The sequence below is a fragment of the Kogia breviceps genome, chromosome 2 (genome assembly GCF_026419965.1).
Source record: "Kogia breviceps isolate mKogBre1 chromosome 2, mKogBre1 haplotype 1, whole genome shotgun sequence".
Taxonomy (NCBI): Eukaryota; Metazoa; Chordata; class Mammalia; order Artiodactyla; family Physeteridae; genus Kogia; species Kogia breviceps.
In genome coordinates this window covers 195,726,332-195,742,339 of record NC_081311.1, presented here as the reverse complement: position 1 = coordinate 195,742,339, position 16,008 = coordinate 195,726,332, and the positions used below count along the sequence as shown (strand labels likewise).

Here is a 16,008-nt window from a genome sequence, read left to right as displayed (position 1 = left end):
GCTCTCTGTCATCAGCGTCAATGGGAGAATTGCTTTTACTCATGATACTGATGTGCACATGGCCTGTTTCTGACACTAACAAAAACACAGTCAGTGGAAATGTGAACACAGGGGACAAGCACAGTTAATGGGATCAGGCAATAGTTACGCTAAGTTTCGTCTTCTGGTGGGTTCTCAATTTAATTTACTGGTTTTATTCAAATTCACCACTTGAATTGAAGGTAAGAGGTTAGGACAGTTGTCACTCTCTGCACAATATGCTCTGTGCCATTTACTTTGTTTTTTCCAGTCACCGTGGAGATAACACAAGCCTCTTCTTGGTGGCTTCAGAAAAGGCAGCTCTTCTAGTTGCCATGGTGAAAGAAATGTGAAATTCTCTCACCAACAAAGAAAACTCGTTGACAATATTTGTCATTAATTTTATCCCATCTACTTTCAGCATCCCAAACCATGAACTGATCAATGCTGTTACTGAGTAAGAGTCCCTGTTAGACCATTAATGAGGTCTAAGTAAAAAGACACCTTTTATTTGTGCTAATTCCCTGCAAACATCATGAATATGGTGAGTAGTCATTTTAACTACTGCCCAGACAAAACGGAAAAAGCTTTGGGGGTTCATGCTTTTATAGTTTTTCTAATGAGATAGTCATTTAACAGCTTCCTTCGAAGATTTTCTTCTTTAGCCACTGAGTACATTCTATTCAAAGTAGAAAAACTAATCATGGACATTTAAATGACTTTACGCACTTCCAAGCGCATCTCTTTGGGGCAAAGATAACACCACTTCCAGACAAAGCTGGGACTACAAGTATTCAATGATATAATCTTTCCAATTCTATACCAATGCCTTCACCATCTATAACACTGAAATAAGTACATTGGTTTCTTCCTAAACTAAGGATTAGATATAATATTTTATCTTAAGGGTTCTAGGTTCATGTATCTCATATCTTATAGCAAGTTAATAATTCCTATTTGCTAAACATTTATGAAAAAGCCTTGAAAATAGTTTCATAATCAATACATATTCCTGTGAATCTAGCCATGGGAAATTTTCCCAACTGTGGAAAAAAGATTCTGGCACAAAGATCCTCATCCAACTGGCCAACGAGAAACCACCTTCAATGACCAACATAGTGGAAATCGTCAGAGACTGAACAACATGCAATTGTTAATGTAAAGTTTAAGATGACCGTGAGTATAAAGAAAACATATTCGATAAAATATTAACTGAAAAAGTGTATATAAAATTGTATACGTGGTATGATGACATTATGTAAAATTTTAAAAGAGAAATAAAACATGCATGGAAAAAAAACAGACTTGGAAAAACATCCTGACTTGTTAGCAGTGATTATCTTTAGGCAGTGAGACTATATTTTCTACTTTTCCATGTAGTCTGTGTTTTCTATAATACCCATGAATTTTCTATAATACCCACAAATTATTTTTAATAGGAAAATAATAAATAGGAGGAGAAAGAGGAACACCCAGTGAAAACAAAATCAGATGCACCTCTGAGGATTTCATTTTTAGGTGCCTTTTCTTTCACATTGTTAGGAAGGGGATATTTCCTTCAAGCGGAGCTCCTGGTGAGTGTGCGACAGGAAGATGCTATTTTATCACCTGCTTTAATGAATAAAAGCATAATGAGAAACGAAAATAGTTTCTCCTGAAGAAAGTAGCGTCCTCTTGCTGCAGCATGTTTTTAGAATCTGACCTGACTGGGGAGACTTTTAACAATACACCAGCTAATTAGTCACACTATACCAAAAAAAAAAAAGTAAATAATGGAGAATCAATCAGAAATAAACAAAATAACACTACAGGAGGAAAATCATGACCAGGTTCCAGTTCCTAGGAGAGATATTCTCTAATATGCGTGGGTCAAAGGAGGAAGAGAGAAGGAAACACCAAGACCCAGTATAGTTTAAACTATCAACAGCAGGTTCCGGCCACTGAGACTCAGGAAGTAATAGGGCAGCCTTCGGCGGAAGCAAGTTGTAGGAGGTGTTCTTCCTTTACATCCATCTTTCGTGTGAAATCAGTAACACGTTTTATCATTATTTACTGAGCACCCTGGGGTGATTGAACCCCTCGCTGTGCACCCAGGGGCCTGCACAATTCTCATTTAGACGGGAACAGAACTACTCAGGAGCATATGCCTCGAATCTTTTCCATTTAGATGTCTGATACCACCTGTGAAAACAAAGGAAGAGCCCTGTGTTAAGAATGATTTCCCACTTTCATTCTCAGGATACGACGTGCTTCAAAATACATTGGTAACATACTGGTAACGGGTCCAAATGGACTACCAAAAATTGAGAGATGGCCTTTTGGTACTGAAGTAATTACAAGACCATTTTTTCGCCTAAAGATGTGAGTTCTGACCAGTTTGCCAGTATGAACAGAACGACTCTGGTTGAATGGTTAAGACTCACCTCAAAGACCCAGAAAGTTTCCAGGTGCTTTATTTGCTGAACGATTTCTGATAAGTAAAGGATGAGTTGATAAGAAAGTTAAGAACTACAGTAATTTATCAAAATGAACTAGAATTTAACTGCAGCGAATACAAGAATCCATGGATTATTATGCAGGGATCAAACAATTTCCAGGGCCCTCAGGGAAGTACTCCCCCACCCCCATTCTCAGAGAAGGTATAAGGGTATGAGAAAACAAATAGCTTTCTCTCACCCTGGTTCTTACTTCCTTTCAAATTTAGTGTGGAAGAAAAGAAAATATACACACAAACGTCCCATCCCAAGTTACTGGATCAAAGGCTGATTTGAGATGGAAAACGCAGATAGGCAAATTGGCAAAGACTTGACCCCAGATGTCCACTCCTGCCCTACTTCCACTGGGGCCAGCTCACACCCACTTAAGCTGGCATTCTCTTTCTTTGCCTCCACCCCCAGGAAAGATACCCTCACCCCTCTAGAGAAAGAAGTATCAGGGAGACACTACAAGAATAATATTTCAGCAACATGTACCAGTGGGGAGAGGTAAGGGGGGAGGGCAACATAGGGCTAGGGGATTAAAGGTACAAACTATTAGGTAGAAAATAAGCTACAAGGATAGATTGTACAACACAGGGAATATAGCCAATATTTTATAATAACTATAAATAGAGTATAACCTATAAAAATTGCAAATCACCATACTGTACACCTATATTATATAATATCGTACAGCAACTATACTTCAATTTAAAAAATCAAAAATATATATATTTTAGCAGCATGTAGGTGGTTGCCTATAAAGTTACATTTTCAGTGAACCTCGTAAGGATATGCCAAACAGATGACATCAAAAAGAGAAAATGGGGCTTCCCTGGTGGCGCAGTGGTTGGGAGTCCGCCTGCCGATGCAGGGGACACGGGTTCGTGCCCCGGTCTGGGAAGATCCCACATGCCGCGGAGCGGCTGGGCCCGTGAGCCGTGGCCGCTGAGCCTGCGCGTCCGGAGCCTGTGCTCCACAACGGGAGAGGCCACGACAGTGAGGCCCGCATACCACAAAAAAAAAAAAAAAAAAAAAAAGTAAAAAAGAGAAAATGGATCTTCTATCCTGAAGTAAAAAGTATACCAAAAAACTGGACATGCCAAATGCACTGTTTCTAAAGATGCCCACTTGCACATGAAGTAACGTCCTTCTCCCGATTCATCTTCATTCACCAATTAATGAACTCTCCATATAGTAATAACAATTTAAGTTTAAGCAAAGAGCAAGTTGCTAAGAAACCAGTCAGCTCATTTTCCTCATAGTCAACACTTTTGGAAAAAGAAGGAGAGATGAGGAGATTAGAGCTTTAAGAGACGGATGCGTGCAGCTCATTTTGAATCTTTTCTAATTATTACACCTCTAAGGGTTTTAAAAATCATTTTAATTGTTTTGCCTCTTCCTAATTCTTTTTTTCTGTATTTCAGTTCATTAATCAAACAACATAAATGCTTCAAAACTCGAATTATAATTTAAAGTATAATATTGTGTTCATGAAACACCGTGATGGAAGAGTTGAAATACATTCTTCCTAAATATACAAAGTTTGTTTACTTGAGCAGCTTGGGAGACTATACCTGCCTTCACAGAAAATAAATATGCAAATACATATGCAAATGCAATATGCATCAATCTTGCTCTTACAAAGTCTTCCAAGATAGAGGGCTTGTAACATGATCTATAATTGTCAAGGAAAAGTCTTGAGCTACCGGATATACCGAAAGGACCCTAACACAGCTTCCCCTACAACACAGTCGCCCTGTGAGTAGAAATTCTGCAGCGTGAGGGTTTATGCAAAGGCAAAAATCGGCGCCTGAGCCTCTTCACGGTCTGAGCGCAGTACTCTCGGCACTTAGAAGGCAGTCAGTAAACACAAAGGGAAGGGAGGAAAGGAGGGAGGCTTAATTGTTTCCATTCCTTACCATTCACTTTCTCAAAAACTTCTAATCAAATGGATCGCTCACTGCTGTCTTCTCCTAGCTTTACAAGTCCCCAACAACATTTCATTTCAGCATTTGGACAGGTAATGGGAAAGCATAAGTAAAGCAAATGGTAAGATCATGGAGCAAAGCCTTGGCTTCAATTTTGTCTGTTAACTGAATTACATTTTTATTGTGCAAATGAGCTATTGCTAAAAACCTTGAAAGCCTTACTAAAACATTTCTGGAAGCAAAATGTGATCAACATGCATTTGATGATAGCAAATATTTAAAACAAACTAACCAAAAGAACCCATACGTCTGTACATTCCTTATAGCGGTAAACAGAAAAGATGTCTCGGGAGAATAAGGTACCTGTCTGAGGCATGGATCTGTAAAGATACCCATGATCTAGAGTTAAGTAAGAAAAAAAAAAAAAATACAAAGTCTTAGAATAGTGTGACCTTGATTCAATTAATGCCAAAATAGCTGTATCATTTGTTTGTTTGTTTGTTTAAAGATCCGAAAGGATACTGTAACCTACTGCTAGCAGTGTTAACCTCAGGCCAGGGAGCAGACAGGGAAAGTAATGTGAGGGCGGCTTCTACCTGTTCTTTTCTATATACCTATATTGTTCGAATTTTTTACACCATGCCTTATTTTCAAATCTGATCATATGTGAAAGTAACTGAGAAAATATCATGATTTTTGAATTAGTCTTAAAATACGTAAATTTTCAGAGCAAAAAAAAAAGCCATTAAAATTACTTACCTTGCTAGAATTCGATTTTTCTCCATTAGAGTCCATGCAGTTTTATTTGATTTTATTAGCAATCTCTTTCAGAAGACCCTTGAGATCATTAAGCTTGAAAGGGGAAAAAATAAAACTGGTCTTAAGATCAATTTTCCAACTTTAAATTTTAAATTATGACTCTATGGCTTTTCTATGAAATAGATGTACTATATATAAAATAGCAAGGATGGTTCATGCCTGGAGTATGGCAGACTCCAGGTGATATTTCAGACTGTCCATTACTAACTTTCTGAAATCATATCACAAGCAAATAATCATTAGCACCAATTACGATTAGCTTTACTCAAATAAAAATCACTAGTGATTCCTACATAGGAAGGACAGATTACAACACAGAGAAGTAATATATAGAAATAAAAATGTTACATGTAACTAATAAAATTATAAGGTATCAATAAAGTTGTGCTTTGATAAAAGTATAATATAATGAAAATAATGTGATACAATACTGATCAAGTTTTTGCAAATAAAGTGTCTCCCCTCACACACACATACACACACACACACACACAAACAGTATAAGTAGCAAAACGATTTAAGTAAAAAGCATAAAATTATTTTCAATACATGCATATTTCACAAGTTTTTACACAAGATGCATGAAGATCACTTTAAATTACAAGCTATATTTTTACACTTAATAAAAGCTGTAGACATAACGCAATCTCTGTACAGTTGGTTTCCAACTTGCTATATCACTCACTCAAGGAAAACATTCTGTTTAACTTAGGCTTATTTCCAGTATTAACCTCTTCATTTAACTCTCTTTTTAAAAAGGACAAAAAGAAACCATAAGGGCTAATGGCTGTCTAAAATAAAGAAGGCATAGTAAGGTTCCTACTTACAGACTTAAGGTCAATGTGAATAACTTTGTTTTCTGGTGTAAGAATGAGACGGAGAAATTTTTATTCACTGGAGGGGCTTTGGAGAGATTTCTGTATTGGTTGACAGTAAAAGGACTTTAGTATGAAGTTTAGTAGGGTTTAAGACACCAAGAGCTTGCTCAAGAAACAAGTGGCCGACCCTAAAATTCTCCTTGGATAGAAAGGAGACACTTGTTGTTGTTCAGAAGAGAAGGGGTAGAGGAAGGGGGAGGGGATAAAAAGGGGAGAGAGGGCAGGAGAGCAGGAGAGAAGCAGGGAGAGAGGCAGTGAAATCCTGTGGGTGGTGGCCCATATGTCTCGGTGTTGTGTGGTTTGAGGTTTCCCTGGGATCTGCCCCAATTCAACTAAAACCTGCAAAAGGCATGGCGTAGGTGGACTTCTTGCAGGAACCAACGAAGGGGTGGAGCTCCACAGCCAGGGAGAGGCAGAGGGGGCTGGACCCGCAGGCACTCCGCTGAGGACCCCACGGAGCCCTGGCTCGCACGTGTGTGTGGACAGCCCCCACCGGGGCTCCAGTCGTCTGTGACCCCCTCGGCACCACACCCACAACCGCCAAGCTCAGGTCCACTGTCCCCACCAGAAGGTCGCCCCGCCGCACCCAGACACGCACTGGCTGGGAGGCCTCCCTGGTCCCTGGGAGTCGGTTCAGCTGCTCCAGTACCTGCATCTCCGGCTGACCTCCGACCCAGGTCCCGCTCTGCCCCATCCCCTGGCTGCCATCCTGCCTATGTTCTGTGCGCCCCAGAGCAGGGGCAGGGGCAAGTCCTGCAGAAGCCTGGGCCCAGCCCCAAGTGTGCTTTCCATCGGCTCCCTCCAAAGCCAACTGAAGTGAACCCACAAGTAAAACAACTCAACTCAACAAACAAAAACAGACTGTTTTCTCTACACACACACTTAGGCAAGTCCCTAGCACCTCTGTTCCCCAAACCAAACTGTGCAAAAGCCCCTCTTGTGTGGCCACGCTGGCCGCTCAGAGGGATCTTTGAAAGGAATGTTCCCAGATGTGTCCCCAGAGGCTTGCCTTGCATGGGAATAAAATCCAACCCTAGGGGCTTCCCTGGTGGCGCAGTGGTTGGGATTCCGCCTGCCTATTCAGGGGACGCGGGTTCGTGCCCCGGTCCGGGAAGATCCCACGTGCCGCGGAGCGGCTGGGCCCGTGAGCCACGGCCGCTGAGCCTGCGCGTCCGGAGCCTGTGCTCCGCAACGGGAGAGGCCGCAGCAGTGAGAGGCCCGCGTACCGCAAAAAAAAAAAAAAAATCCACCCCTAAAGAGGCCAGCAAGTTCCTGCCAAGGACGACCCAGCCTCCCCCTTTCTTCCTACTCGGTGTTCCCCTGGTCCACGCCATCCCTCTCCAGCTGCCCAGAACATTCCATGCGTCTCTGGACTTAGGGCCTTCACAGCTGCTGACCTTGCTCCCCGGTAATGCAGACACGGGCAATCTGGAACATATGCCTGATATGGCTAAGAAAAGTGTTATCGCCATTTAATCCTACATAATTCAGCTGGAAAATGCTCCTACATCCAAACCACTTAACAAGGGATCCATTCATGAAATTCGGGGCCCATGTCTGCTTTGACAGCACTTAGCCCAATGCCTGGCACATGGCAGGTGCTCAGTAAGTATTACGAGGTATGTAGCTTAGGTACCGATGCAGCAGACAATATATTTAAATATAAATATATGATGTAGAGAAAGTGAATAAGCCCATAAGGCTTTATATATATGCTATATTACATAGTATAGTCATCTAATATACATACTCAGTGTTAGAATACTATCCCCTATGCTTCCCTTCATGCATTCTAACATTTGTAAAATTTTTAAGAATACCCAGCACTTTTCTTTCCGCTCTTCACTGATTATCATCATGATATACATCCTGGCATGACTGTTTATGTCCAGATACTCAACTCTAAGAACATAGGAGTCTTCCCAGCCCCTCAATTAAAAATCAGTACCAGTGCAACATCAGAAGGAGAGCAGCTGTAACAAGCTATACTCCTGTGTGATGCCGTGTCTCCAAAGATGGCTGCCACGTTTCTCCCTGTCCACGTGTCACTCCCACATCAAGAGGTGGAACGTGAACAGGTAGCGTCTACTGCTCCCCCACCTGGATCCCAGCCAGTCTGGGGCTGCTTTAATCAATAGATGCTGGTGCACGTGATTTCATGCCAGGTCCAGGTCTCACCTTTAGGAGCACTGGCAGCTTCTTTTTCTTCACGCTTGGAAGCCAGTCCCTATGAGAAAAGGGGAACTGCCCCGAGACCCCCAAGCCTCATGGATCAGAGATCAAACGGAAGGGAGAGGCCATGAGGAGGAGCACTGAGGTGCCAGAGCCTGGCCTCACCGCCAGCTGAATCCAGCCCCGTAAACCCAGCTGAGACCGCATGAAGCAGAAGAACTGCCCGGCTGAGCCCTTCCCAAAGCCCTGACCCAGAAAAGCAAGAGTGAAATAAAATGGTTGTTTGAAGCCACTGAAATGTGGGGTTGTTTGTTGCACAGCAATAGGGAACTAAAGCAAACTGTGATGGAAACGTTCGACTGTCAGCACAGAAAGTACCGTCATCCTGAGTGGTTGAGTCCAATATATGAAGCAAGCAGCTCCAGGGGAGGGAAGGAGAGGAAGGAAGAGAAGAGCTAAGGCGGGGGCGGGGTGGGGGGTAAGTAGGAAGGTACCAGGCATCAGCCCACCGTCCTGCACAAGACCAGAGTTCAGGAAGGAAGGCCCATGGAAACACAGCCTCAGATCTTTTAAATGCTGCTGGTAACTAACACATAACTACATATACGAGAAATTGTGAACCGCATAAATGATCATCTTAGGGCTCGGAGAAGAGCACCTCTCGTTCATTTCTTCAATGTTCCTTGAGACCCTACTATAGGCAAGGAATCGGGTGCTGGAGACCCTGCCACCCCTCATGGGGTATCGTCAAGCCGTGGAACCGCACAGCCCTGGGGGGTATGTGACTCTGTCACCCAGGACGCCATCCCCCAAATGCCATGGATATCACCTCCCCTTCAGAGCCTAACAGGGAGCCTACATTTATGAATCGATTGTCATTTCTGCTGAACCAAAGCATAATTTCCAGCTACCCAGTTCAGGGTGGAGGTGGGCATATTCTCTCTACGTCTAATTCACGTGCATATTCGTGCAGTCACAATTCAAATGAAGTGGATGACAAATTAGAGTGGCAGCAAAGACTGGCATAGAGTCTCTAGGCTCCCAACCTGCTTTTCTGAGCCTTTCTGGTACATTCCCTGTCACTGCAAGCACCTTACACTGGAGAGAAAAAGAAAGGAGGGGTCCCGGGTTAGACAGAGACAGTAGTGGAAATAGGGCTTCAGGACTATTCCCGTGTGGGCTGGGAGCATCGGAGAAGCAATTCCACTCCAGCACCCCGACTTTATGCAGTGAATAAAGAAAGCTGAGTACAGAACAGGGTCACATCCATTTTTTTAAAAACAATTAACTTCATCTATTTTTGGACACTGGCCTCTAGCTGAAAGCTCAAAGATAATGGAGATTTAAAAAAATAATTCCCAAACCATAAACAGAACTATACCTTTGTATCCAGCTGTCTAAAACGATGCCTCATTCTTCAAGGAAGTTAAAATAAAAGAGAGAGAGAGAGAGAGAGAGAGAAACAAAAAGGGCTATTAGGCTCCATTTCGCAGTCTTTTAAAGAACAAAATACAGATCATTTTCATCTTCAACTAAATCAACGTCACCTGCTTTTACCACTTGTACTTTCTTCCTAATACCCAAGCGAAGCAGAATTCCACTGTCACCCCAGATGGAAGGACAGCAAATAGATGCTACCTTTGTTGATGGGGGGGTGGGAGGTGGGGGGGTGGAAGATGACCTGTAAGGTCCGTCCCTTCCTTCCAAAACTAAGATCTCCGCGTCTAGGGATGGAGGAGAACGGAGGGCATCTGCTTTGTTCCTCAAAGAGAAAAAGCATGCCTCACATCCCCTGCTCCCAACCACTGTGCTGAACCTAACAAAGGAATTAGCTGTTCTTGTGTTTACGCTTTCTTCGTTAGACTGAATTCTGAGGTGTGTTCGGAGCTCTCTGTTAGGAGTGACTTCTGACCATTAACCCTGTTAACCCCACTTTAGATACGAAGGGCGCGCTCCCAGATGCCCTGCACCCCACATGCCTCATGGACCATCTAGGGAGTCAGTGACTTAGCTAGTTCTGTGGGATGTTTACGACAGCTCCATGCGACTCATACAGGGCGTTCAGAACGTCTCAGGGACAACTGTCTGTACGAGATCGACCAGAGGGTTTTGCCGTCTTCTCATCTCTTGCTTCTTCCTCACAGAGATCCATGTGCAGACCCTGCAAGGTGACTTCTGTTCCCCACGATCCTTGGGCCTTCCCAGAATCCACCTCTGCGACAGTGGCCCAGGGACCCACGCTCTTGTCACCTGGTCCCACAGCCCTGCCCTGCGGCCTCCAGATCCCTCTTCCTGCCCTTCAATCAGAAGGCCAGTCAGAGGGCAGGTGGGTGGGTTTTGCCCTTCCTGCAAGGCTGACACACCCTTTTGCATTTGTCACCTTCAGTTGCCTGGGCCACATTCCTCTGGTGCCGTTCCTCTCTGCTGCAAATTCTCTTTACAGAGTTTGCTCACATAAGCTGCCTGTGTTCCGCCAGCTTCTGCACACAAGGGGAGGCTGGCAAAGCGGGAATAAATGACTGACGTACTCCTCTGATGTGTCGTTGGCTTTGGTGTTGATCTTGACGAGGTAATTTTCTTTCATGACACCCTCCCACGCCAGAGTCATGTTGTCTTCATTCTTGAAACCTTGAATAATGAGACAAAGAAAAACATTCCAATTGTTTCATTTGCCCCCTTTCCCCCCTAAATCAATACCTGCTCGGCATCTTGCCATATACTCTGGAACCAAGAGAATGAGGTTCGTCCTGCACAGGCTGATCTGACTAACGCTACTTACTAGTGAGAGCAGCAGAACAATGGAATATCAATGAATTTCTTGGTAACAGTGAGGAATGGGAGCTTTTGCACGAAATAGGAACGCAATCTTCATTCCAACCAGAGATCCATCCACGGCCTGTCTGTGTGTCTTGTGACTTAACAAAATCATTTCCCTAGTGAGTTTGGCTCTCACATCTCTTATGCGCTCCTGTTCCATTTTGAGGACATCAAAATACGACTCTGATCGTTCAGTTGGATAATTACTGATGGATTGTCTATTCTCAACCTAACGCAGGGGTAGAAAGTTTGGAGGAGAGGAAAATCATCCCTGGACATCATTCCTACCCTCTTGAAATATGCAGCCTGGGTGTAGACCTCAAGGATAATTCTGATGTTTAGTGTCTTCCTCTCACCTAAGCCAGGTGTGCTGCAAAATTAGCCTGGGGAATGTTCCAGCAAGATTTTTAGTTCAATTTTTTTTTCACAGTGCCTTAACCTTTCAGATGGCAAGCAAACAAAGGAGCAAATCAACCTGTCACCCGTGTTTCAGGTACTAGTGCAATGGACAGCAATCCTCCATATGAATTCACGGGGAAAGAAAAGCATATATGTTCATGCAAGTGTCCACTTGGAATAAGTGTATCTAGTGTTTACCTTTAAATGTGTTCATCTACATGTTAGAGTTTAGGAACTGTTTTAAGATCTTCCTAGATATAAAAAGAATTAATTGGGGCTTCCCTGGTGGCGCAGTGGTTGAGAGTCTGCCTGCCGATGCAGGGGATACAGGTTCGTGTCCTGGACCGGGAAGATCCCACATGCCGTGGAGTGGCTAGGCCCGTGAGCCATGGCCGCTGAGCCTGCGCGTCCGGAGCCTGTGCTCCGCAACGGGAGAGGCCGCAACGGTGAGAGGCCCACGTACCACAAAAGAAAAGAAAAGATTTAATTGGGAGTCAAAGACATATGAAAGTGGCAGGATTGAAGCAACTTCTATATAGCAAATAAAAATTTATTTTTAAGTGGTGGTTATTCACTTTAGAAAATAATTCCTAACAGAATTTCTTTCAAGTGGATTTTTCCCAGCAAAGTCATCTCCAATGTCTTTTCCTCAAACTAAATGTATGTAGAAGCCCGATGGGAGTACTTAATAATCAATGGAAAGGATAGATGCTCCGGAATTCAGGTGGCTAAAGCTCAAGAAGGACCAATGACCAAATGTCCAACCTCTCTCACCGTCAAGGAAACGCCGATTGAAACGATGACATAGCATTGTCACAACCAAACTGGAAAATCAGCAGAGTCTAAAATAATGACTGTACTCTCTGTTGGAGAAGTTTCCCACATAATGGGAAAATCTGTAAACTGTTACAGCCTCAGGGAATGAGGGATGGGAAGGGGGGCAGACATATCAAAAGTACATACACTGTATCTAGAAATTTCTCTTCTAGAAAGAACTCAAAGGAAAAAATCACTGATATGCTCAACAATGAATACATAAAACTGTTTCTCATAGTGTTATCTAATAACAAAAGAGGAGAAACAATCTACGTGTTTAACAAGGAATTGGTTAAACTGAGTATGGTATACCCATAGGCTGGAATATTCCACAGTTAAAAATTGTCATAAAGATGTATATTTATGACTATGGGAGATGTTCTCTGGGAGATTATTAGCGAAATGCACAAATTAGATTTTGAATGTGTATGCAAAGAGCAATCGAATTATCACACACCCACACAAGGATAATAGAGTCAATACCGACATGTTATCGATATTTATCTCTGGATGGTGAGTGACATTTGCTCTTGCTCTTTCTTAGTTGTGCTTTTCTGTGTTTTTTGAACATTTTATAAGTGAGCTTGGATTACTTTTTCAATCATGAAAACCGGCAAATTTTATAAAAATGCAATGACTGGGTAGCATATTTTTTACTATTACTTGAAGACGTCACCAAAAAAGTACCCAAAATGGAAGCTTGGATTCTACCTTTTCTGAAAGTTATTTGAAAAATCTTGCATTTTCCTCTAAAGAAGGGCAATTGTCAGCTATTTGCCTCCTATCACTGGAGGCAAATGCAAAGTAAAGGTAGGAAATGAATTACCATGAGGAGATTCGACAACCACAGGATGCTGTGGTTGCAGAATCAGGCATCCCTAAGGAGAAACGAATGAGTAGGTGGTGACCAGGTCCCCCCAGACGTCTCCAGGGAGTAAACTGGGGCTCTTGGCTCCCTGTCTTCTGTCATCACTGCCCAGTGGCTGAAGGATCCTGTCCTGCGCTCTCCCATTCTCCCTATTTCTTTACTCCTTCCTGAGACTAAGAACTGTTAGAAGAGAACATCCATGGCTCACTGTCTGTTTCTCCAATTGTTGTGAGAGCATCACTTTCCCAGGGGCCTGTCAGGGACACAGGTGCAGATGAACACGGCTCACTTCTGACCTGTTTGCTTTTTCTAGTTGAAGCTCTTGTCCACTTGCTGGCCAGGTTGGGGGATTTGTTTTCATTTTTACGTTCTTTCTTGTACTTAATCGTTAAGTAAGTTTGCGGGGAATGTAATGCCTTTCGTTCTGCCTTCTCAACCCATCCTGAATCTGGGGGACTGATTTGTCCTTACCTATAACACCGAGTTTCCTGGTTCCATTGATCCTGGGCTGAACACAATGTACCTTTGGAGAGCGGACCTTCATCCCATACGGCCGCTCTCCCTACCCACCCCCAACTGGAATCCCACTAGTGACAGGGAATTCACTACCTCACAGGCTATCACATCATTTCCAGACAGCACTAATTGTTAGACATTGCTTTGCCTTTATACTGCGTCAAATCTCCCTCCCCACAACTTTTATCCATCGTTTGTTTCTGTTCTCTGGAACGATTCAGGAAGAAGTATGAAACTTTTTGCCAGAGCCTCTAGTCAGCAATACATTTCCTAAATTTACTTTGCATTTGCCTCTAAATCTGCAGCATGGATTGGTCCCCTGAGCCCTCCCTCAGGTTCTATAGACACTCATCCATGACATGGCTTCAAAACGGACTCAAAGATAGTTCTGAGACACTTCATTACGCACCTCTGATCTTTGGGTGTGGTCTTTGAGTACAAATTCCAGGTCTCAACTTTCAACTCCCATCCCAGATATAAAGCCTTTTCATTCTTTTAGTTAGAAATGACGCACTCTGTCCTCCATGGCAAAATGATGAGGGGAAAGACAGCAACTTATCCAAATTGTCAAAACACCTTTCTTCGTTAGGAAAGGCATTTACATATGTGTGATAGCTAATGACATTCCCCAAAGTGACATTTAACGCCTTGAAATAATGCTGTTAAAAGAGTTGACGATGAGGATTCTTTGAACTGTGACACGAGATGGGCGTCGCTGGTACATTTACATTCTGAAAGCCAGACTCTAGGAGATCATGGCTCCAGGGATAACACAGAAGTAAGTTTTGACTAATAGTTAAGGTCCTATTCCTGAGTATCTTTCCTCCATTTTTCTGTGTAGTTAAGGAATCCCACAAAAAATGATGGTTCTTGGCAAGTTAAATTTTTCTTAATTACCACCAATTATCATGTCTAGGTTAGTAAATTTCGTATTTTTACTTTTGGAATCATCAAAATATTGGGGATACACTAAAGGGACAGGAATGATTGGCCCAGTACAGAACATGAATCCCATGATGGTAAAATCAGTGACCATTTTGCCAGATGCAATAAAGAAAAGACCAGAGGGCGACACATAAACACACACCCAGCAGCCCCAGGGAGACACCCCACAGTAAACAGTAGGAACAAGGCACAGACAAAGCAGACACGCTCTAACGCATCCTGACAAAAATCAGTAAGCTGGAGACAAGACCAGCTGAACGGTATTCCTTTCATTGTTTGTACTGGATTCTCCCTTAGATTATCCCTTTCTCAAATTGCCCCCAACGCCCAGTTTTTTGCTATTTAACAGAGACTTTTCTTTTTACCCATAGTGATCCATTCGGGGGACACATCCCAAGATCCTGCCCCGCTCTCCAAACCCTAAATTGACTGCTCTTCCCCAGGTCAGGAGAACGAACGTCACGTCAGGCTCTGAGAAGCATCATTTTACATAGTGATCTGAGGGTGTCTGCTACTGGCCCTGGGAGTTTCTTTGTTCACTTGCGTCTCGAGGGAAATAAGTTCCATCAGCAAAAGGGAGTTTCATGATTTATGCTGCCATTTCTTGCACTGTCGTGTCTTCTGTCTGCACTTTTTCCTTCCCCCGGGACTCAGGATGTCCACTGTGACACAGCGGGCAGAGGATGGGAGGCAGGAGACTGTGTGGGGCTAGAATCTGGCTGTGGGACACGGACCAGGGTCTTTCATCAGTCTCCCTGCAGCCCTTGGCCCCCCCCGGACCCCTCCCCCCTGTCCTCTGACCTCTGTAACTTCTCTCTCTGACCTCTCCTCACTCTCTGGGCCCCTCCCAGCATCGACGCCTTTGCCTGGCTGATTCCAACTCATCCTCTAGGTCTCAGTTTCAATATCCCCTTCCTCCAGGAAGTCTCCCCTGACTCACTCTAGTTTGGGGTGTAAGTGTCCACAATGTGGCTACCATGGTACCCTGCACATCCTCTAAATTCATGCTTCCTACACTTCGCTATTAAGCCTTTCTCATTTTCTTTCTTCTCCCGAGATTATGAACCCTGTCTGAGGGCAAGGTTCGCCGCTAGCACCATTTCCACAGTGCCTGGCCGCCGCGTGGTGGGCGCCTGGCGCATAGTTGTTGAATTAATGACCCCCAGGCCCCGTTCACTCCCTGCCTGGCAGGCTCCCTGTGACACTAACCGTCTCGTCCCAGGGCTGGCACCCCTCCAGGCCATGGCCCATGAGCCCAGCTCCCACATGGCTGTGTTCACAGCTGTATCCACAGAACTGAGAGTGAATGTGTGTAAAGAAATGAACGCCTCCTGTAATACTTTTACAGTATT

The 16,008-nt window shown here is 43.7% G+C and overlaps 1 protein-coding gene across 1 annotated transcript in view; it reads right to left on the bottom strand.

The window, feature by feature from the left end:
* Positions 1-666: 666 nt before the first annotated feature.
* TRPM8 (transient receptor potential cation channel subfamily M member 8) overlaps positions 667-16,008 on the bottom strand; it is a 74,934-nt gene continuing 59,592 nt past the window's right edge. The window contains exons 19-22 of the mRNA XM_059052901.2: positions 10,824-10,923; positions 9,677-9,710; positions 5,186-5,278; positions 667-2,199 (exon numbers count right to left, since the gene is read on the bottom strand). Of these exons, the coding sequence (XP_058908884.2) occupies positions 5,228-5,278; positions 9,677-9,710; positions 10,824-10,923 (185 nt within the window). The 3' untranslated portion in view covers positions 667-2,199; positions 5,186-5,227. The remainder of the gene's footprint in view (positions 2,200-5,185; positions 5,279-9,676; positions 9,711-10,823; positions 10,924-16,008) is intronic.